The 24,930-nt window shown below is 39.8% G+C and overlaps 1 protein-coding gene across 2 annotated transcripts; it reads left to right on the forward strand.

The window, feature by feature from the left end:
• Nucleotides 1-11,774: 11,774 nt before the first annotated feature.
• Nucleotides 11,775-24,459, forward strand: im:7147486 (zinc finger protein 107). Of its 2 annotated transcripts, none has more exons than XM_028822860.2 (3): nt 11,775-12,193; nt 14,784-14,970; nt 20,442-24,459. In XM_028822860.2, the coding sequence occupies exon 3, from the start codon at nt 20,582-20,584 to the stop codon at nt 23,102-23,104; it is 2,523 nt and encodes an 840-aa protein (XP_028678693.1). In that variant the 5' UTR covers nt 11,775-12,193; nt 14,784-14,970; nt 20,442-20,581; the 3' UTR covers nt 23,105-24,459. The 2 variants fall into 2 exon arrangements, with proteins under 2 accessions (XP_028678693.1, XP_028678694.1); XM_028822861.2 differs by lacking the exon at nt 11,775-12,193 and adding an exon at nt 13,222-13,320.
• The last annotated feature ends 471 nt before the right edge of the window (nt 24,460-24,930 follow it).

The raw sequence follows: 24,930 nt of genomic DNA on the forward strand, positions 1-24,930 counted from the left end.
GAGCACAATTTAAAAAAGATGTTGTTTCATGAGGAAAGAAATAGAAATAAGGACTTGATGTTCAGGAGGAAAAGGAAAAGAGGAAGATTTAGATGTGTGAGAATTCGGGAAGACGGGAAAGAAAAAACAGTCTTTAGAAATGGCCTAATATTACAGGGCTAAAAAAGAAAAAGAAATCAACCTTAGCTTATCTGGCTTTTTCTTTTGAACTAAGGTGTAATTGTTAATTGGTCATTTTTTTTTATTTTTCTGAATTTTGCTAGCACCATGTGCAGGTCTGATTTTCTGGCTTTGACCTTGACGTTCCTCCCTCAGCTTAAATGTTTTGTTTGGGGAGGCTTTATCAACTTTTGACCCTGAGTTTTCTAGTGAAAAGAAAACTTAACTTCTACCATTTAGTAAAAATAAAATGATTTAGGAACTGCAAAATTATTTTGACTGTTTTGGGTCAGCTGCGTTAAGACATCTTTGCAGCTTTCCAGTCTAACCCAAAAACTTGGGCCTTTCTCTCTTTTGAAGTAGTTTCCTATTTGATTTCTCATGAATGTAGAGTATATAACCATATGTTCAACTGTTAGATGTTTTTTAAAAAATGAAAGGCAAGATCTATTTTATATTAAATTCATTCACATCTGTAGGATTCAAAAAGGTTTCTATTTTCATTATAATGTCACTTTTTGGAGTAGCTACAGTGCCCTCCATGATGTTTGGGATAACGGCACATTTTTCATTGATTTCCCCCTCTGCTCCGCAGTTTAAAATTACAAATCAAACAATTCAGATGTAATTAATGTGCACATTGCAGATTTAAGGGGATGTGCATACACAGCATGTAGAAATGACAACACTTTTTCTACACAGTCCCCCCATTTCAGGGCACCATAATGTTTGGGACACAGCAATGGCAGGTCTATTAAAGCTGTCATATTTAGTTCTTTGTCACATATCCCTTGCATACAATGACCGCTTGAAGTCTGCGATTCACAGACATCAGCGAGTGCCGAGGATCTTCTCTTGTGATGCTCTGCCAAGCCTCTCATGCAGCCATCTTCATTGGCTGTGTGTTTTGGGGGCTTGTCTCCTAAAGTTATCTCTTCAGCATATGGAAGGCCTGCTCAAGTGGATTTAAATCGGGTGACTGCCATGGCCATCCAAGTAGCTTACATTTTTTAGCTTTGAAAAACTCTTGCGTTGTTGTAGGATGAAGTGCTGTCCGATGAGTTTGGAGGCATTTACTGGAACTCGAGCAGATAAGATGTTTCTGTTGACTTCAGCATTCATTGTGCAGCTGTCGTCAGCAGTCCCATCATCCACGAAGAGAAGTGTGGCAGCCATACATGCCCAAGCCATAACACCCCCCACTGCCATATTTAATAGATGAGGTGGCATGCTTTGGATCTTGGGCAATTCCTTTTCTTCTCCACACTTGGCTCTTCTATCACTCTCTTATCTTTGTCTCGTCTGTCCACAAGACCTTTTTCCAGAATTCTATAAGCTCTTTTAAGTCCTTTTGCACAAACTGTAATCTGGCCATCCTGTTTTAATGGCAAACTAGTGGTTTGCATCTTGGAGTGTGGCCTCTGTATTTCTGTTCATGAAGTCTTCTGTGGACAGTTATCTCGGACACATCTGCATCTGCCTCCTGAGGACTATTTCTTATCTACTGGACAGACATTTTGGGCTTTTTCTTTACCATAGTCAGGATGGTGGAGGTCTTCCTTGGCCTACCAGTCCCTTTGTGATTATTGAGATAACCAGTGCATTCTTTTTTAGTGAAATTCCAGACAGTTGATTTTGGCCATCCTATGGTTTTACTAAACTCCCCAGTGGTTTTATTCTTTGTTTTGAGCATCATGATGGCTTCTTTGACTTTCACTGGCACAGCTCTTGTCGTCATGTTGAACAATGCCTACCATTGCAGTCTGCAGGAAGAAGCAAGCTGAGGTACCTTATGGCTGCACTAATGAAGCAATGAAACACACCTGTGGCATCACAAACACCTGGGATGCCAATTGTCCCAAACGTTACGGCGCCCTGAAATGGGGGAACCATGTAGAAAAAGTGTTGTCATCTCTACAAGGTGTGACCAAACCATATATATGCAAATACCTTTAAATTAAAGTTTGCATTGTGCACTTTAATCACAACTGAATTGTTTGATTTGTATTTTTAAACTGTGAAGCAGAGAGGGAAATCAAGGAAAAATGTCTTTGTCCCAAACATTATGGAGGGCACTGTACATCCAACTCCAGTTCAATGAGTTATAAAACTTTTAGCATCAAAACAAACACTGCATAGACTGTGAACATTATGCATTATGCTGTTAACATAAGCTTGTTTAGTTATTGCTTGGTAATAACATATATGTACACAACACTATGTGCCTTAGAATAAGAAACAGTACAATTAAAAACAGTGTGTTTAAATATATAATACTTACAAATACATAAATTTTACGTATGATTATATACACAGTTTACATATGATTTATATATATTTGTGGCAAGTGGCTGGGGGTGGTACCCAGCCGGGACGCCCAGGAGTACCGGAGAAGGGCTTACGCCTCCTCCAGACCATGAGGGGGTGACCACCCTGGTGGGTTTAGTGACCACGGGAACTGAGGTTGAAAGCTCAACCCTATAGGGGCCCATGGTCACAGCCAGGGGGTGCCCCAATGCCTGGAGAGCCCTGGTCCTCGGCACTTTCACCACACCCGGAAGTGCTGGGGGGAAGACGACCAGAGACACCCGGAGTGCTTCTGGGTGCACAGCCAGTACTTCTGCCACACTGGGGAGTGCCGGTGGAAGATTATCGGGAGGCACCTGGCACACATCCGGGTGATTATAAAAGGGACCGCCTTCCTCTGTTCAGTGGCTGGAGTCGGGAGAGAAGAAGGACAGAGCTCAGGAGGAGAGGAAAAGAGGCGGCCTGAAGAGAAGAGAGAGGCATTGTGAGGCCTGGGGGGTATTTTTCGTACGTCGCTTAAACCATCCGAGATCAAGTGCCTCATCTTGAATGAGTTAATGCCAGTGAAACTCATCCAGATAAGTCGGTTTTTCAAACGCAGCTGTGTATTAGATTAGTGTAGCTGGATCTAATGATACGAGATGAATGCGCGCCCCCGCGTGGAGTGAAAAGCCCATATATATTGAGTCTAGAAAACATGATCAGCAAGTCTTTGATAGGCTGCAACAAAATGACGAAAGAACGGGTGCATTTTTTTTCACACATGCGGCGCAAGACCTTTTATTCGAAGGACACGAAGAATTTCAAGATTTAATATACATAAGGGGTAACACTGCAAAAGCAGCCCTGACCAGAAAAGACGGCTGGCAAAAAGTGGCCGAAAAAATTAAATGCTAAGTAGTGTACATTGTACTTAGTGAATGCAGCGTTTCATTTCCTATGTGTCAGATTAATTATTATTTAATATGTCATAATTCCAGATCAAACGTGAGCACAAGGAGAACATGGGAACAGGTTAAAGTGAAGTACAAGAATATACTTCAAACTGGTAAATATTGGTATATAACTATTTAAAGAATTGTTGACATAAAGATTCATATATAATATAAAAAACATTAATTTTAAAGCTAATAAGGAGGCAGACAAGCAAAAAACAGGTGGAGGTCCACGCGGTCCAGACCTAACCCCTGCAGAAGAGTTGGCTCTCCAGCAAAATGCCCATCGCCCTGTTTCTGAGGGCATTCCAGGGGGAAGCTCCTCCTCAGAACCAGTGGCAGGATGCAGTGGTCACTTCATTTCAGGTAAAGGATGGTCATTGCATATTTGTCCTCCATGTGTGCTATAGGTATGTTCCATATAGCCCTCTTTTTTGTTGGGTCAGTTGCAGGGAATGTCATATCCCTTGAACCTGTGTCTGACCAACGAGATATTAACGAAGGTCAAATATTTGATGAAGACACTGTGTCTGATTATTCATCAGGAGGAGAGGTACATTTTCCAAATAATGTTTGATCAAACTCCACTCTGATCAGTTCCATGTGCCCCAATCACATTTGGAAATCCTGGTAATGAGAATGTTAGGCTGATTGAGATTCTTTATGGAACTGTGGGTGTTTTAGCCTGTGTATTACCTACCTGCAATGGCATGAAACACCTCTTTTATTGTCTGCACACGCAGGTGTCCAGGAAACACAATGAAAACCTGAAGGAAATGTTTCAGAGCCAAACAGACTTTACGAATTGCCTGGCAAACTGCACTTTTCGATAGATGTTCCGCATCGCCTACAGTATATAAAAAAAGTGCCGCTTGCAAAAAACCTCAAAGCAATGCCTACTGTCTGTGTGGTTGTGAGAGCCCGACTTCGCCGAGTTTGACTTCGAATATACGGAGCTAATAAATCTTTGAGGTACAATATTCCCCCTCGGCTACAGCGGTATCTTTCGTACAGAATTTCCTCCGGGGGCAATAAAGGATCTTGCCGATCGCACAAAACCCTCTTTATATGAAATTCTCTTCCTATAATTTGCACATCAATATCAATTGGTCGCTCATTCATGAACGGCGAAGCCCTGACTGGATGACTTCCACACCGTCACTGATCACGTGTGTAAACTAATCCTTGTTTCCGCAGAACAAACCTGCTCCGAGCAGGTTTGCGGATTTGGATGCGTTGCTATGACAACACTTCCAGCAAGAGTTTCAAAAAACCGACAGATCCAGGATCAGGCCAAATCGTCAACAATTACATCCGGCTAAGCGAGTAATCCACGTACGAAAAATACCCCCCTGGACTTTGGGGGAGTTTTGGGGTTGTGTGCACTGTTGTAAATAGTAGCAATGTATAATAAACGTGTGTTGGGTGAACCATCGCTGTCCGCCTGTCTGTCTGGGCTGCTTTCCACTATATATATATATATATATATATATATATATATATATATATATATATAGTTGACCCCCAAATTCGTGGGGGTTACGTTCCTAGAGCACTCGCGAATTGTGAAAAACCGCAAATTTTGGATGTGGTCAAAAAATGCCTATTTTTATAGTTTAACCCGAAATATACCCCCAAAACACTTTACTTTCATTTCAAACTCAACTTAATAAATTACCCTAAAAAAAAATGTAAAGGTAAGCCTGTATACTGTATAGTACTGTACTGCTATGTCTCCCGCAGTGCTAGAATGTAAAATACCAATGTTACCTCTAGATGTACTGTAATTCATGCAAGTGCGTTTTCTTTGGTATAAGTAGGATACAGTAGTAATTTAATAAAAATACAGTAAAATGTACGGGTACTCATCAATAATGAATGACAGTGATTGAAGATGATGATTAATTAGCTGTGCAATACGATGAAGGTATGTAATGAAGATAATGACTGCACTGCAAAGCAGAGGATTTACAGCTCCTCACGTGGCACCTCTCTTCAGGCGCTTGGGCGGCATCTTAGGGCTTTAAGAAGAACAAAACGAAAAACATGAGAACACTCAGCGAAACACTCGAGATAGCCACACGCGGTAAACTGTTATGATGCGGGAATGCTGGACAAACCCTTACAGCACAATCCTTCCTTGCCACCACTGCTCTTCCAGCAGGCTTTGTCCTCTTCCACTCGACTCTGGCCCCTGGAATAGTGGCTGCTGACTCAATTTATAAGGCACCCGGAGCACTTCCCGGGTGTGGCAGAAGTGCTGCAACACAGGGCTCCAACCAAATCCAACAGCCCCCTGGCAGTGGCCACAGGCCCCAGTAGGGAGGAGCTTCCAAGCTCCAAACCCTCTAGTGTCCTGGGGCACATATATATCCATATATATATAATAATATAATATACTGTACACACATACACACTGTATGTATATTTCTATGAATGTGTCCGTATCCTAAGTACACTATTTTATTTATTTACTGTCTTTTGTCAACTGTTCAGCGGAAAGATGCACCTAAGAATTCCATTGCACTATATATGCACACATGACAATAGTGTCTGATTTGAAATTGCAGAACTTAATCTCAGCACTTTCTAATTTTGGTTCTGTACAAATAATTTAATTCAGTGGAGTGAACAAAACGATTGCATAAATATGTGGGGCAACTAAAGCATTTTTTTTAACACAATCTCTTCATTTCAGGGGCTCAAAAGTAATTGGACAATTGACTCAAAAGGCTATTTCATGGGCAGGTGTGGGCAAGTCCGTCATTATGTCATTATCAATTAAGCAGATAAAAGGCCTGGAGTTGATTTGAGGTGTGGTGCTTGCATGTGGAAGATTTTGCTGTGAACAGACAACATGCGGTCAAAGGAGCTCTCCATGTCAGGTGAAAGAAGCCACTCATAAGCCTCAAGAATAGAAAGGCTAGATTGGACTTTGCTAAAGAACATCTAAAAATCCAGCACAGTTCTGGAAAAACATTCTTTGGACAGATGAAACCAAGATCAACCTCTACCAGAATGATGGCAAGAAAAAAGTATGGAGAAGGCGTGGAACAGCTCATTATCCAAAGCATACCACATCATCTGTAAAACATGGTGGAGGCAGTATGATGGCTTGGGCGTGCATGGCTACCAGTGGCACTGAAACACTAGTGTTTATTGATGATGTGACACAGGACAGAAGCAGCCGAATGAATTCTGAGGTGTTCAGAGACATACTGTCTGCTCAAATCCAGCTAAATGCAGTCAAATTGATTGGGCGGCGTTTCATGATACAGATGGACAACGACCCAAAACATACAGCCAAAGCAACCCAGGAGTTTATTAAAGCAAAGAAGTGGAAAATTCTTGAATGGCCAAGTCAGTCACCTGATCTTAACTCAATTGAACAGGCATTCACTTGTTGAAGACTAAACTTCGAACAGAAAGGCCCACAAACAAAGAGCAACTGAAAGCCGCTGCAGTAAAGGCCTGGCAGAGCATTAAAAAGGAGGAAACCCAGCATCTGGTGATGTCCATGAGTTCAAGACTTCAGGCTGTCATTGCCAGAAAAGGGTTTTCAACCAAGTATTAGAAATGAACATTTTATTTCCATTTATTTAATTTGTCCAATTACTTGTGAAACCCTGAAATGAAGGGATTGTGTTAAAAAATGCTTTAGTTGCCTCACATTTTTATGCAATCGTTTTGTTCACCCCACTGAATTAAAGCTGAAAGTCTGCACTTCAACTGCATCTGAGTTGTTTCATTTAAAACTCATTGTGGTAATGTACAGAACCAAAATTAGAAAAAAAGTTGTCTCTGTCCAAATATTAATGGACCTGTGTTTTAAAACATAAAAGGTTTAATGTCATCATATTGACAGCCACCCTTTAAGGTAATCTTGCATTGTGGGGTCTCAGACAATCCCCACTGTAGCTGCATTCATCTGGTGTCCAAAATTTCTGTAGCTTCTGCTTTCTAATGGGGTTCAGGCAATGAATGTGACTCTCTCAAATGCATGCAAAAAATTCCACAGTTCAGGTGTCTCAGTTTTAAAAGTTTTAATAAAAATTCAAAGCAAAAAAAAAAAAACATAATGCAAAAGAAAAGTTCTTATATAAGAAGTTACCTTTCAAGTCTTGTACTGTATATCTTGTTTCTTTGCGTTTCTCTTGCAAGCCTTCTATAATTACAGTCAAATGTTCATATGTCAAACTTACAGATGTGATACATGAACAGTCAGAAAACTGACTGCTGTCATCACCCCATGAAGACAAAGCAAATCAAAGAGTTATGTTTCTAGCTAACTACAGACTGACTAAAATTCTACAGTATTACCGGAGTTCAGATAAAGCTGAACACTAAGGAAGTTCCATTCCAAGTTAGCTTTCAGGGTTAAGCAGAATTGTCCACTGTCTATGTAGTTGTGAGAAACTAAACATTCTAAACAAATTAACCAATCACTCACGCGCATTTTAACATTAAACATTCTAAGATTGGCTGTTACACCAACCTTTACCTTCCTATAGCAATTGAGGCATAATTTGCCCCTTTCTAGTGAAATGTTCCAACAGAATTTGCAGGGACTATTCAGTCCTGCCTTCCATCCATGCCAGAGCTAACACAATGGCTGTCCAGCAATGACAGGAACAGAAAGTGTGAAGATATGGCTCACTCTGGGGTTAACACCCATGGACAGCACACTCATTCTGCTCTTATGTCTGTCCTTTATTCACTCTGGACTAGAGTGATCTTCTGTTCCGCCATTGGTGCTCACAATGTCACTCTAAAGGACACTTAAGTTAAGCTCCTCCAATTCTTTATTGTAACGCTGTGTCAGTCATATTGACTCATCCTGGCAGAACTTTAATTGGAATGCTGGTCGAATTTGGACAAGAGGAAACTCAAGAAGCACAGAAAAGTGTGGAGAGGCATTGTTCACAGATGAGAACACAATTAACACATGTACCGCCTTGAAATCTGCTTGTGCCCAGCTCAGAACTGAAACCACTAAACCATCAATGACTCATCTCCTGCCACATAAAATGCTGTTCTCCCCTTATGTCTAATTATTTTGCCTCTGATGAAGATACCTGAAGATACAGGAATAAAAAGTACTTTCATGAGTGCTTCTCTCTTATCTACAATAGAAGTAAATAAACCAGTCAGCCACAACGTTAAAACCACCTGTCTAATATTACACAGGTCCCCATAGTGCTGCCAAAAACAGCTCTGATCCGACAAGACATGGACCTCACAAGACCCTTGAAGGTGTCCTGTGACATCTAGCACCAAGACATTAGCAGCAGATCCTTTAAGTTCTCTGAATTGTGTGGTAGGACCTCCATGGATCTGATTTGTTTTTTCCATCATATCCCACAGATGCTCAATCAGAGTGAGATCTGGAGAATTTGGAGACCAAGTCAATATCTTCAACTGTTTGTGATATTCCTCAAACTATTCCTGAATAATTTTGCAGTATGCATTAACCTGGTGAAAGAGGCCACTGCAACCAGTGAATAACGTTGCCATGACAGAGTGTACGTGTTCTGCAACAATCTTGAGGTAGCTGGTATATGTCCAGGTAACATCCACATGAATGCCAGGACCCAAGGTTTCCCAGCAGAACGTTGCCTAGGGCATTACACTGCCTCTGCCAACTTCTCTTCTCTCCATAGGGCATCCTGCTGGCATATCTTCCATAAGTTAACACACACATACCCAGCTGACTTTATGATCTAAAAGAAAAAGTGGTTCATCAAACAAAGCTACCTTTTTCCTTTGCTACATGGTCCTGTTCTGACGCTCAGTGTGCCCATTGTAGGTTCTTTCAGTGGTGGTAAGGGGTCAGCAAGGGCATGCTCACCAGTCTGTGTCTATGCAGCCCCATATGCAACATGCTGTGATGCACTGTGTATTCTGACTCCCTTCTTTCATTGCCAGAATGAAGTTTTTCAGCAATTTGTGCTACATAACACTTCTATGGGATTGGACCAGACGGGTTTACCTTCGCTCTCCATGCACATCAGTGAAACTTGAGCACCCACAACCCTGTTGCCGGTTCACAGGGTGTCCTTCTGTGTACCACATTTGATAGGTACTAAGCACTGCACACTGGGAACACCCACAGAACCTACCATTTTGGAGATGCTTTGACCCAAATGTCTAGCCATCACAATTTGGCCCTTGTCTTTTAGATCTGTACTCTTGCCCATTTTTCCTGCTTCCAACATATCAACATCAAGAACTGACTGGTCGCTTGCTGCCTCATATATCCTACCCATTGACAGGTGCCATCGTGATGAGATAATCAATGTTATTCACTACACCTGGCAGTGGTTTTAATGTTGTAACCGATTGGTGTTTATACATACAGTGGTGTGAAAAACTATTTGCCCCCTTCCTGATTTCGTATTCTTTTGCATGTTTGTCACACAAAATGTTTCTGATCATCAAACACATTTAACCATTAGTCAAATATAACACAAGTAAACACAAAATGCAGTTTGTAAATGGTGGTTTTTATTATTTAGGGAGAAAAAAAAAATCCAAACCTACATGGCCCTGTGTGAAAAAGTAATTGCCCCCTGAACCTAATAACTGGTTGGGCCACCCTTAGCAGCAATAACTGCAATCAAGCGTTTGCGATAACTTGCAATGAGTCTTTTACAGCGCTCTGGAGGAATTTTGGCCAACTCATCTTTGCAAAATTGTTGTAATTCAGCTTTATTTGAGGGTTTTCTAGCATGAACCGCCTTTTTAAGGTCATGCCATAGCATCTCAATTGGATTCAGGTCAGGACTTTGACTAGGCCACTCCAAAGTCTTCATTTTGTTTTTCTTCAGCCATTCAGAGGTGGATTTGCTGGTGTGTTTTGGGTCATTGTCCTGTTGCAGCACCCAAGATCGCTTCAGCTTGAGTTGACGAACAGATGGCCGGACATTCTCCTTCAGGATTTTTTGGTAGACAGTAGAATTCATGGTTCCATCTATCACAGCAAGCCTTCCAGGTCCTGAAGCAGCAAAACAACCCCAGACCATCACACTACCACCACCATATTTTACTGTTGATATGATGTTCTTTTTCTGAAATGCTGTGTTCCTTTTACACCAGATGTAACGGGACATTTGCCTTCCAAAAAGTTCAACTTTTGTCTCATCAGTCCACAAGGTATTTTCCCAAAAGTCTTGGCAATCATTGAGATGTTTCTTAGCAAAATTGAGACGAGCCCTAATGTTCTTTTTGCTTAACAGTGGTTTGCGTCTTGGACATCTGCCATGCAGGCCGTTTTTGCCCAGTCTCTTTCTTATGGTGGAGTCGTGAACACTGACCTTAATTGAGGCAAGTGAGGCCTGCAGTTCTTTAGACGTTGTCCTGGGGTCTTTTGTGATCTCTCGGATGAGTCGTCTCTGCGCTCTTGGGGTAATTTTGGTCGTCCGGCCACTCCTGGGAAGGTTCACCACTGTTCCATGTTTTTGCCATTTGTGGATAATGGCTCTCACTGTGGTTCGCTGGAGTCCCAAAGCTTTAGAAATGGCTTTATAACCTTTACCAGACTGATAGATCTCAATTACTTCTGTTCTCATTTGTTCCTGAATTTCTTTGGATCTTGGCATGATGTCTAGCTTTTGAGGTGCTTTTGGTCTACTTCTCTGTGTCAGGCAGCTCCTATTTAAGTGATTTCTTGATTGAAACAGGTGTGGCAGTAATCAGGCCTGGGGGTGGCTACGGAAATTGAACTCAGGTGTGATACACCACAGTTAGGTTATTTTTTAACAAGGGGGCAATTACTTTTTCACACAGGGCCATGTAGGTTTGGATTTTTTTTCTCCCTAAATAATAAACACCATCATTTAAAAACTGCATTTTGTGTTTACTTGTGTTATATTTGACTAATGGTTAAATGTGTTTGATGATCAGAAACATTTTGTGTGACAAACATGCAAAAGAATAAGAAATCAGGAAGGGGGCAAATAGTTTTTCACACCACTGTATACCGTAGATACAGACCAATTATAGGTATAGAAACGTAATAGTACATCACTGGACAACAAACCCAAGAAATGTGTGTTGGGTTTCAAAAAAACGTTCATTGATTACTTTTCGCCACTAGATGTCACTGTGATATAATGCTTCGATCGAATCAGTCGTTTTTGTTGATTTGATCTCTCGAAGTTTACATTGCTGCTTTCTCTGCGCTAAGTATTTGAATAAACAAGAACAAATAGTTCGTTATATTCGCATTACAGTTTAATTGGAAAATATTCTAGCTCATTTAATTGAAAGTACGATTTCAGTAATTGAGGGTAAACCCAGCCGCATTCTTGTAAGACTGCAGACCTGAAATGACGTCTTATAGAAGCGTCTCGGAACTTCTTGCGTTTCTTCTCCGTACCAGCAGATGGCAGCAATGCAGCCTCTCTGCGGGTAGCCGGTCTGCTGCGGTAGCAGTTCCGGTAGCCTTGGAATCAGCGGTGATGGATGCTGAGGAATAACAGGGCAGCTCTTCCCCCTTCCCTTTCCAGCGTTTTGCACAGTGTGCACGGTCAAGGGACTACCGTGTTACATGCGTGAGTCTCCGACCGTGACACATGTACGTGTAAGCACGGAGGCGGGCACCTCAGTCACAGGCTGCTCCGCGCTTGCAGATTGGCTTGGTCGAGACACCCCGGGGTCCACGCAGATGCAGCGACCACGACACGCTGGGCCGTTGTTTTTAGCGCCATTTCCCCCTGAACAATAGCGCGGCGTTGCCGGCGCAGGCTTTGCAGCTTTTCTCCATTGATGGCAGCACTTCTGGACTCCTTCAAGTAAGCCGCGCTTCTTCTCGTCTCGTGTTCAAAGAGCCGCAGCCTCACTCAGCACGTTAGAGGCCGAATAGGGACGTGCGGTGTGTTTTAAAGGGAAGGTGGGGAGGAGGAGGAGGCCTTGGCGATGCGGGAAAAGGAAATCAAAGAGAAAGTGGACCGGTCTGAGGGGGTCATCTACTGACCTTTACACGGTTTCTGAGAACCACATTCGCCAGGTCCGACCGTCGTTCATTCATCGTGTTCGTGGGCGAGCTCGCGTTGGGCTTGAGGAGAAAAGAACCGCGCAGCAGCTAAACGCCTCCTCGGGTCTGTCATCTTCCAGCGCAATACTGTCTGTGCCGCTGGGACCAGTCGGGCTTGTGTTCTGTTGTGCCAGTGTGGCAATACTGACCCATGCAGTCTGGTGATCAGAAGGTGTCTTGCACCAGTAAATGAACCCCCGATTGCATGGACTTCTTGTTTAGTTTCTATTGTGTTTTTCTTTTGGACCCCTGTTCATTATTACGATGAACAAATTTAATCTTGTTGAGGGCAGCGGTCAGTTTTCATTCTTTTCATGTGAGTACACTTCTTTTAAAAAGGTTTTTTTTTTTAGCAAAGCACTTGATTTCTAATGAGTAGATATGAGTATAAATTATTAAAATGCTAAAAAGTACCTCAAATTCATAGAGCACCTTTCACTGTTACTGTGCAATTTACAAAGCACGCAAAAATACAATTCAAAGCAGCCATGTAGCAATATAAAAGACGTGGCATCACCTGAGCTAGAACTTCATTTGTCCTCAAGGGTAAATTGGGCAAATATAGAAAGCATTAAAATATGTTTTGATATTTTAGGTGTCCTCATTCATCCTGCAAGAATCACTGAAGAAAGTAAACAAGGAGTGGAATTAGTGAAAGGGTTTGATCACTGGAACTAAGCACATGCTGATGGTCAGATTGGCTATTGACCAAAATCTGCAGCCACTATGCCCTGGAAAGCTGGGCTTAACCTCTCAGATTTGGGTGGGAGAATACATAATCAACTTGAGTTTTTTGTTGTAACTGACAAAAGGTAATACTGTTCTCCCTTATTTATAAAACTGAGAACAAAATTAATGAATGGGCACAAGACAGTGGATTTAACAGTACGTAAAGTAGGGTCCACTAGTATCTATTTATTTGGTGAAATGTTCACAAATGTTTTTAAAGTAGTATGTTACACACAGTGTTGGTAGGTAATACATACGTTAAAATATGTGTTACATAGTCAAATCACTTTTTAAGGTAACAAGTAATGTAACTCAATACTTATGTTATTGGTAGAATACGCATTACTCGTTTATTCCCAGCACTCAAAAAAAAAAAAAAAAAATTCATGATAGTATTACACTTATTTGATAACCTAAAATTGTGATAGCGAAAACGATGTTAAGAACTTATGTAGTGTGCAATCAAGTGAAAAGAACAGAACAAAACGTACAGGTAAACATTTAATCCTGAATGTGCTGAGGTGTAAATTTAATCGTCCCAGTTCAGGGTCACATGGAGCCAATGATCACGGCAGCAGCACTGGATGAAAGGCAAGAAGCAAATGTGGAGGACTGTACACTGGTCATTTGGTGAGCTCAGTTTGAGCCGATGAGTGTGCTGTATGCAATCTGGTATCAGAAACCTATTACTAAAGTGTCACTTTAGTTTTCATTCATATTTGCTATTGATATGTTGAAATTGTGTGATGAGGTGGTGCAGCGGCAGCCAGTGTTCATACTGCCAGTCTTGTGGGGGCACTCTTTGGGGATGGGTGTTATTTACACCGCACATGAAGAACTAAACATATTTAATAATAATAATAATAATAATGCATTTTATTTATAGGGCACTTTACATTAGCAGAAAATCTCCAAAGTGTAAAACACAAGAAAATGATCAAGTTTGGCTGTGTTTCTGGTCAGTTTCATGAAGGTTCGTGTATAACTTTAGGGTTTAATAACAAGAGCTGGCCTGTGAAATGTGCATTTTTTCCATACAGAATAAGAAAAAAATAATGTGCTGTTTATGCATTACATTGTATGGTACTTTAATTAACTATATAACTTTTTTTTGTAAGTATTGGCTAATATCTGTAGGTTACTTTTAAAAGTAACATTCCCAATACTGGTTACAACGTACACATTCATGGAGCTTAAACACAAACAGATTAAGTAAAATGACTTAGATAGATAGATAGATAGATACTTTATTAATCCCAAGGGGATTAATTTGGTCCTACAGTAAGTTTGTGTTGTAATTTGAAGCTGCAGTATGTGACCTTCTATAAATATGCCCTTGTGTGTTGTCTCCAGGTACTTTGGGCATTTTCCAAATCATAATTAAAGCAGAGTTTATTGTCGGCTGTATTTTTGAGCGGTAAAAGTGTTTGTAAATACACACACATAAGTCACTGAGCGGGCTTCCAGCCCTTCCACCCAGAGCTGCTGGGGTAGGCTTCAGCCCACTTTGACACCCTGATACACAATGCATTCTATTCAGTCACTTTAATTGGTTACTGTGTAGAAATATTTCTTATGTTTTGTTTTGATTCTAACACACTGTACTTTTTCACTTGCAGCTGGTCACCAGAGATTTTCCACCACTTCTGTGGAGTTGTAAAAAAAAATTGCCCACTCTCAAACTGAAGAAGCCATCTACTTTACTGTACTCTGATATTCTGGTATACAATCTGCATCATTTCCAGTATGTCCTAAGCCAAAGCATTACACATATTGGCACTTGCTTTTGAAACAAGAAGTAGATGGGTAAGTGTGCTTATTGGTAAAGAAAGAATTCATTTAAGAGAAGTGAACTAGTCACAGATCAAGAAAATGCCTGTACCAAAATCTCTTGCGCTGCTGCTTTAGGACCATTTAGGCCGCCTCTGAGCAGTAAAAAAAAACCTGCCTACTGTCAGGTCATTCAGTTCTTATGGAATAAAGCACATTTTTATATAGCACATTATTGTATGTTCTAAAGAAATATTGAAAGCAATGACAGGTTGTGTATGGAAGAATATTTCAAACCAAATAAAATAAATATGCAATTATTGTTAAATATGACAGTGAATAAAAAATGCAATGATATGTGAACATAAAGAAGTGTTTCATGAAGTATGTTTTTTTTTTTACTTATTTAGTTATGTCATTTTTTTTTTTCTTTATTTCAGTAACACTGCATGCAAAATGAAATATGCAGTGAGATTAAAATGTCTTTTTTACCTATTAAATTTAGGGGATGGGTGCTGTGTTTTGATCTGTGAATTGTTGGTTGAGTGGACGAAAATCTTGAGATGTCAGACATGTCAATTGCGGACTCCTGATGATGAATTTCAAGCCTCTAGAATTAAAGTAGGAGCTTTGTGTAGTAATTCTGGTACATTTGTTTTCTTGCACTCGTAGACATCCACAGTCACAATACTGAGCACCATCAGTCAAAAGACAGTAGCTGCTAGAGCCCACTCTCTCAGTAGGTGTGTTTACATGCACCTCAATAACTCAGTTATTTACAAAAAACAGATTTCTAAAATGTCATGTAGTACTAGGGTGTTGTACCCTGTTAGCCATTATGAATGTAGTGAGAAGTCAAGCAAAATGACACCGTTTATTGGCTAACTGAACAGATTACAATATGCAAGCTTTTGAGGCAACTCAGCCCCCTTCTTCAGGCAAGATATAATAATGATTGATTACATCTTGCCTGAAGAAGGGGGCTGAGTTGTCTCGAAAGCTTGCATATTGTAATCTTTTTAAGTTAGCCAATAAAAGGTGTCATTTTGCTTGATCCTCACTAAAATGTCATGTAAACCCTTATTCTTGTTCGAGAAGCCTGGTTAACAGAGGTAGAAATATCTGCGAATAACCCGATTATGTGGCCATATAAATCCTTATTCTGGTTACTGTTAAGGATTTTGTAGTCTACGTGTGTCCGTTACAATCTGTCAGCCTGTGCATGGATTGCTTTGCATGCTTCCAGCAGCTATGGGTTGAAGTGTTCACAAAATACATTTCCAGAGGCAGATGTTCAGATGGTTGCATTATTCCTTCTCCTGGCCAAAAAAATCTCTCTCAGTATTTCAGAAGTTGCTAATTTTATGTTGATGAGTTGAACTCAACTCTCGGTACAATCTCTAGAGCAGTAGGCGGTAGCACAGTAAAAGTAATGCACATTACATAGTCTGATTACTTTTTAAAGTAACATTTAACCTAATGTAGTACTCACTGAAATAAAAATACCTGTGCTATTATTTTTCCAGCAGCACTGGGTGTAAGACAAGAAGCACATGTACCAGGTCCTTTGCAGGGCTCAGTCACGCAGCCAAGTAGAAAAGAGTGTGCTTTGTGCAATCCGGTAACAGAAACCTATAAAGAAAGAGTCAGTTTGACTAAACATACTTATAAAACACAAGAAAATTATCACAGCTTATGATGATTATTTTCAGATTCATGGTGGCCAATGATGACATTTAACTCTTTTTTGAGTAGTTTAGTGACATTGGAGTGTTTTGTCAAATTAAAACTCCACAAGATCACGTGCCCATGTAAATGCAGATTTTAAGGAAACCAGGTTTCTGCCTTAACCCGGTTGGTTTGTATGTGTAAACACATTCAGTTTTGATGAGTTAAAATGACAGTGTCCATATCATTGCACATTTCTTGTTGCATGCAGTGTCACTTAAACAAGTAAATGAAGAAATAAATACATAAAGAAGTAAACAACAAAAACATGTCAGCGTAAATATTATGTTTCACGAAATATAACATTGTGTTTTTATTTATTGTCACATTTCATAATGCACTTATTTACTGATTTACTTAATTTTGTCTGAAATACTCCCTCGTAGTTGTGTGACTTTCAGTGTTTTCACAGAGATAAGTGTACACATTAATGTTTTTTCTGGGGTACAAACACTGTGTTGAGAGTACAGAGAACAGACATAAATAACCACAATAAATGCTGTTAATGTCAGGAAGAAGAATGTTAACAAACAGATTAATATTATATGGCTAAAACTTAACTGGATCAAGGTAAAAAGTCACAAGAGGGTGGCTGATTTTGTTTCTCAAAACTAAATATGTCAAATTTCTGTTGAAAAATGACAGTGGGTTGCAGAAGTAATTTTATGAAATAAACGAGCAAATAATTAGTGCTTGCATCTTCAAAACAGAGAGAGGCAACCCGGAGCATAACGTCTTTCTTTAATGCCATTAAGTACGGTATACTGGACAGAAGATCTTTTGCAGAATTGGCTTGCATTTTAAAAGATGTTTTCATTGTGTATTGATGCATGAGTAAATCAAAAAGTGAAACTAATACTCCATTTCAGAACAGCCTCCTATGGTGATTCATCCTTCTGCATTCTTGGGCAAGTTTTGAAGTGTCGTCTTAGGAGTCGGGCAGCTGTCTGTATTTGGTTGTCAGTCACTTTTTAACTACACTAAAATGGAAAAAGGTTCTGTACTTAGATTTTTGTAGCCTAAATGAGCCAAGCTGACCACAATTTTTTAAAACAATATGGAGACAAAGTGTGATTGGAGGTCTTCTGACAATTTTAGCCATGCTAAACAAAGTTGAAAGTGAGACTATTTTGGGCAGTATTAAATAGGGATGAATAATAGGAGCATTTTCATGTATACAGAGTACTGTAAAATTCTTATTTGCATATCCAACCAGTATTCAACAATTTGCCACTCTCTTGTGCCATGATAAACAATCATTTATTAACATAAATTTTACATATGGATATGTAAGTTTGATAAAGTGGTTAAAAAAAAAAAAGCTAAACTGCACATAGCATGATGTTGTTCACCACAGGGATGGTATTAGGCAGGTGATGAGCAGTACCTTGGCTTTGCTGGACAAAGTGCTTAAGATAGATAGATAGATACTTTATTAATCCCAATGGGAAATTCACACATACAGTCATACACGGAGCTGCTGAAAAGACTGCCACTCTTGGCGGTGCCGGATGTAATGAGTTCAAGAGTTCTGCCCAAAGAGTGCAATTTTTGTCTTATCAGACTAGAGAATCTTTTTCCCTCATGCTGCCAGAGTCCATGTGGGGCTGTCATATGCCTTTTACTCAAGAGTGGCTTCTATTTTGCCTGTCGAATATTAATGCCTGATTGAAGGAGGGGTACTGAGATACTCATCCTTCTGTCATGTCCTCCCATTTAGCAGAGGACATCTGAAGTTCTATTAGAGTGACTGTTGGTTTCTAGGTCTCCTCTCTAACATAGGTTTTACTTGGCCGCTTTTTAATTTTGGCTCGACAGTCAACTTTAGGAAGAATCCTGGTGGTTTGCCTTCCATTTCAGTTATTGAGGTCATTATGCTCATGGGAACACTCACAGCTTTAGAAAAGGTTTTATGTTCCTGGCCTTATCTATTCCTTACCACAATTTGACTGCAGAGCTCTACAGAGAGTTCCTTGGACTTCATGCCTTGGTTTTGATCCTGACATACAGTATGGATTATGGGACCTTATTTACACTGTAGCGTGCCTTTCTGAACAATGTCTAATCAATTCATTTTGCCACAGGTGGAAACTAATCAAGTTTTAAACACATCTCAAGGATAACCAAACAGACCACAATGTGGAGTGCCACAACAAAGAGTCTGAATAACTTATGTGAATGAAAGATTTCAGTTTTTTGCAAACCTTTCCGAAAAAATGTTTTCTCTTTGTCATTATAGATTTGAGTGTAGATTGATGGGCAAAAGTGAAAAATGTATCCATTTTAAAATTAAATCTGAAACCCCATAAAGTGTGCAGAAGTTGGAGGCCCCTGAATCCTTTCCGAATCCACTGTATATAGAAATATATACACATCTGTAGATATGTGTCTGCATATAGATAGATATTATAGGGTGCATTTTTTCCTTTTACTGATGTTTCTACCACTGTAGTCAACATATAATTATGTTCTTTTTTTTAAGCAGCTAGTTTTAAGTGCCCAGCATGGTTGGGGCTTATAGAGAATTAGAGCATGTTCATATCTTAAAATTTAACAATCAACCTGTAATATTATGGTTTTCATTCTTGCAGTTAATTTAAGGAAAGAATAATATATTTATCAGGGCAACAGCAAACTATATCAAAAACATCCATGAAAAAAAAAAAAAATCTTTTTGCTTCTGTTGAATAATCAGCATGTCACGTTGCCCAGTTATATGCACACCATGTCTTAAATGCATGTATTTTTACCAAAATATGGTTAAATAAACCATGTCCAGAAACAGCCTTGTGAATAAAAATGTAATGCGCTCAGACATGAATGAGCATTTAAATGGCAGGCCTGCCTCCAGTTGTTGCATTTATGTTTATAGTGGTGAGCCACTACTGGAGTCCCTTAGAATTATGTAGTGGCAGTCTATGAAACTACACAGGTGAATTAGCCTTCTGCTTGTTGAAACATCTCTGATACGCACAAGTATGAGGCATAGACTCTTCCTGGTAATGTTTTCAATTGCTCTTCTTTATCTTTCAATCTTTAGTTGTATTCATCTCTCACTTCATGCTTTCCTTTGATATCCCATGAAGTGCAATGTTAGCCAATAAACTGTTGTTGGGCTGAACTCCTGACCAATGAATGAGGTGGAGAGGCAGGTCTTCAGATTTAAATATTTAGACTCATCCAAGTGCATTTCATTTTCATTCATGACAGTATTTTCCAGAAAAGGTTTATTTAACGCAATTTTGGTAAAAATGTATGTGTTTTGGGTGTTGTCAGCATACGATTGGATGACTGGACAAGGACACAAGTAACATGAGAATTTTTTTCATGAACCTTTGGATGTTGATTGCTGTTGTCCAGGATTATTCATTGTATACCCCTATTATATCAGAAAATGTATACCCTTTCTGCATGAAAACATGAGATTAAAAGTTTTTCTCATCCATTATTACAAACTACATGGGGTTAAGTTAAATATAAAAAATATCATTTTTGGGTGTAGTATTCTTTTAAGTAAAAACAGTAAATAAAGAATGCAAGCCACAGTCATTTTGATGCAGAAATTGCATTGCCCACTACAAACATATACCAATTAAATGACAGACTCTCAACAACTACCAACTATGGAGCAGTAAAAAATAAGTTTTTACTTATTTTACTTCTTTGGAATTTAAGGAAAAGGACAAAAGGGATTTTGGCATTTTAAAAGTACAAGGTACATATTTAATATTGGTTTCTAGTATTGGTGATTCACTGTTGTCTTTCTTTTCTTTCCTCAGCTACCTCTGATGTTATTTTGTATTTAACTTGTTGGAGAAATTCCTGACTGCTGTGGAAACTAGTATCTTATCAGAGGTGCTCAGCTGTGCAAGGCTTTATCCCGTGTCCATTCAGATGTCTGATTTCAGAGCCATTAACAATGCAGCAAAGTGCCCAAAAATGGAGAGCATATCGCTGTAACAAATGTGAGAAGTGCTTTGCATCTATAGAACCACTTATGGCTCACCAAGCCATGCACGCACAAGAAGGGGGGCTGCTTTACTGTGAGAAATGTGAAAGTGTCTTCTCTAGTCAAGAGGTGATGGACCAGCACCAGTGCACTTCGTGCACTTACATCTGTACTTGCGGCAATGGCTTTGGGCAGTACTCAGAGCTACTTGCACACATGCGCTCTCATGACGAATGGCTGCCTATGGAGTACATTAGTCCCCGCTGGGAAAATTCCAGGATAGGTAGCAGAAATGAAAAAGTAGAAACTAATTCATTAAAGCCAGAAATAAATGAGCCATCCACAATTAAAAATGGATCAGCCAATTTATCAACCCATGGTGTACTAGTGAACTTAAACTTGCGTTTTTGGCCAGTTGTTACTATTAAAAGAAAGTACCTGCAGTACCAAGGACGGGGGGGATACAAGTGTGGCAAATGTGGGTGGAGTTTTCCAAGCCTAGATGTGCTTATTGAACACCATGCCAGCCACAAGAAGGAGACTGTATATGGCTGCAAGAGATGTAAAAGAGTAATCGTCAGCAGGATGTTGATAGTGAGGCATCCATGCAAGCTTGAAGAAGTTTCTACCGAGGACAGTAAATCCCCACTTCTGTTTCGCTATGATGGCATTTCAGTGATTGAAAATTTTAGTAAACAAGAGGACACAACTCTCAATGGGCCAAATAATAGCCGCAGTGCAGGAGAAGTGTGGCATCGGTGCGTTGAATGCCCCATGGTATTCAGACGGCGGGGAGATCTAGACAAGCATAAGTTTACTCATTCCAACGTGAAGCTATTTAAGTGCCAAAACTGCCATAAGAGCTACACCCGAAAGTACAGTCTAAAGTCACACAAGTGTTCAGGAAGGGAAGAATCACCAGAGCCCAAAGAAAATCTCAAATCACCTGTCACAGAGCAAGAACAAATGACTGCTAAGGCTGGCATGGAGTCGCCACAAAGTACCTCTGTTAACCAGCTGAAGCAAGATATGAGTGTAGATGTCTTCTCAAACAAAACTCCAAGCCACAACAACAGCATTGTGGAAATAAAGGAAGACAGCATCAAGAACAACTATATACCTTCAGCCAATGTTGAAATGAAAGATGATGACGAGAGCTTGCCCTTTGATGAAGAAAACTTTAGCTTTAGGGCATCTGGCAACGTAAGGACGTATGAAAGAGGCTGTTATCAAAGACTTACATCTGTGTCTTCTACTATGGACAGCCAGGGTAAATGTGATGACTCACAGAATGACCAACTAGAAGAGGATGAGTTAGAAGATGATGACTGCATAGAAATATCTGCAAGTGAACAGGTTAAATCCAAAGAATTGGAGACTTGCAAAGACAAAGAACCTGAGGCTGACGAAAATCTCACAAAGAGGCCACATTTGAAAACCATAAAGGAAAATAATCTGCCTTCTCCAAAGTTCTTTGTAAAGCATCCCCCAATTGATGGGGATGAACGACGGTTTGAATGCACTACATGTGGCAAGCGGTTCAGTCGTAAGTACACTCTGTATTTGCATAAGAAGAATTGTAATCAACGCTGTGCCTTAAAGCAATCCAATCCAGAAATGGATAAACTAGATCTAGGCAGAAAAAAGCGTCGTAATGATCCAGGCAAAAAAAAGTGTCCTGAAGACTATTCGCCTTTAAAAGACAAGCCAGTCTCCAAACCCCCACAGTGTGATACGTCGGACAGTGGTGTCTCAACTGAACTTGCCAAACTCTCCAGCATTGTTTCTGAGCCTGTGTCTTTTACACAAGGTCACAACAACCAGAGGTTATTTCGCTGTGAAATGTGTAAAAATTTCTACTCCCGTCCATGTACTTTGCGCATGCATCAGGAAAAATGCCCAGTCCTTGCTCTGAATCGTATCAACTCGGCAGCAGATGCTTTGCTAAATGATGGAAAAACTAGTGTGAGAGAAAGCACAAATAATTGTGCTGATCAAGTCGAAAACAACACAAACAGCAGGTTTGCAAGTGACACAAAGACCACCTTGAACCAACCTGAAAAGGATTATAATGGCATGGCCACTGATGACCACTCTAAGAATTTAGGAGAAGCTGTAATGTCATCAGAAAATGTGTCTGTGCCACAGAATAACTCCGCTCAAGCGCCACTGGATGACATCCTCAATGAGCACTTGAGCATGGTTCATTGCCAGTTTTGTGGCCGAGGATACAAACACAAGTCCAGCTTGTGCCGCCACCATATGGGGAGCGCATGTGGGAAGATGATGGACCAAAAAAAAATACAAGTGCAGTCACCAGTTTGTTGTGGCCAGTGTGGCCAGGTCTTCAATGAAAGGGACTCTTTTAAAAAACACTTAAATGTATCCACATGTCAGGGGATGACTGTTCCAGCTTTCTTTTGTGAAGTGTGCTGTAAATCATTTGAGACGTCTGAACAACTGAAACACCATCAGCACATTCCACAGCAGTGAGGTGCTCTCAGTCGTGCCAAAGACCCCTTTGCTGCAGTAACGTGGACTATTAGCTACCACATCTGCCGGCCTCTGGAATTTCTGAGCAAGCAAAGCATTCCTCATGGTTCTGCTGCTGTCTTCTGTAACTTTTTTTTTTTTTTTAGAAGAAATTGGTTTAAATAATCTTAAATTGTTACATGGGAAAAACTAAGTTTTTTGGTTTGAGCTGTAGGTTTTCTCATTTGAACTGTTTGTGATGTTCGGAGATGATCTGTTGGACTAGTTGTCTGTTTTGCCCAGTGTTTGTCTGTATGTGAGTGCATGTATGCGTGTGGTTGTTAAAAATGTTTTAAAACTCTGTAAATTACAGTATTCATTTTAGATTTTCACTTTTTTTGGTGACATTTTATTTCTCATAGAGAAACATTGGGGGGGGGGGAGGAGGAGATGAGAGGATAATAACATTTTACACTTTGTCTGTTTGCCGCGCTGGACACAGTTACTTGTGCTGTCAAGTCTGACTCAATATTTTACTTGTTCTGCTAAAAGCAAAAAATACCCTTTTTGTATGGGAAGAAAGCATAAACCCACTAGGTGTAAGTGCATTTTGTCTTGTGCAGGCCTTATTCCATATCCACTGAATCAAACCTTTGGACAGGTCTTCAGTTTTGGGAATGTTTGAAACATTAAAGAAGATGTACATTATAATATAGTTAAGTGCCAGTTTGTTATGAACCAGTGTGAGGTGTTCCGGTCAGCACTCTTCTTTCTGTTCCACACGCAGTGCTTGCTGCTTAACAGACCAGAATGCCTTTTACATGTTGGACTCACGTACAGGGTGAAGTTTGGTGCTTCACAAACAAGACTTGTTGCGGTTGCCTTCAAAAACGAAACACCCTTGAGCACGATTATGATTTTGAAACAAAAAGCTGTAATTTAATATCCAATGTAGCCAACAAATTAGGACATATGTATGAATGTTATTTCCTCTTTTTGGGTATATTTGTGTGTGTGCGTGTGTGTGTTACAGCAGAGCATCTCAGATGTTGGCTTGAAAGCACCTAAAGTGGGTTCTTTCCTCTTTGCCCCAAATAAATAAAATGCATTGTAGTTAAAATAATGTATATGTGGGTCTGGGTGGGGATTTCATGTTGAACATTTATGACCAAAATAAAAAAAAAAAATTCAATTTTCTGAAAATACAATTATATATAAAAAGGACCCTTCCCAAGACTCACATACAGTATATATAAATACTGTATATGTATATAAATAAAGATATGCTGTTTCAAACGTATTTATGTAGTTGAATCTCTATGAAGAGTAGCCATTGTGCCTTATACCTAAAGCAGTTAATAGACAGTTATGCTTGACTATTCTGCATCATTACAAACATTAAAATAATCGCATCCTCTTATTAAAAAGTGAAAGATTTCTTAAATCATTTCTGTTAAAAGAAAAAGTTAACACTCACAAGCAAAATGTAAACCACTACTAGCTTTCAGCTCATTATATAAGAACATAAACATTTTGACAAGAACAGGCCATTCAGTCTAATATATTTTATCAATCCCTACTTTTTCAAAATAACAAGTTGACGTTTAAATGACTGTTTACCGCACTGCATGGTTACTTAATTCATGCATCTGTTATATGTGTTATAACCCATTTTAAAGTAAAAGCTAGCATACACTCTACTAATCCCTTTTATAGTTTTTAAGTCACTTTTCTCAGTACAACTGGCGGATGGCATGTGATGGCACCTCACCCAGCTTCTTGAAGCATTCTTACGTCAAACCACCTCTAAAGCTACATCTATGCGAGTACATTTTTATGTAAAAATG

The sequence above is a fragment of the Erpetoichthys calabaricus genome, chromosome 17, assembly GCF_900747795.2.
Source record: "Erpetoichthys calabaricus chromosome 17, fErpCal1.3, whole genome shotgun sequence".
NCBI lineage: Eukaryota > Metazoa > Chordata > Cladistia > Polypteriformes > Polypteridae > Erpetoichthys > Erpetoichthys calabaricus.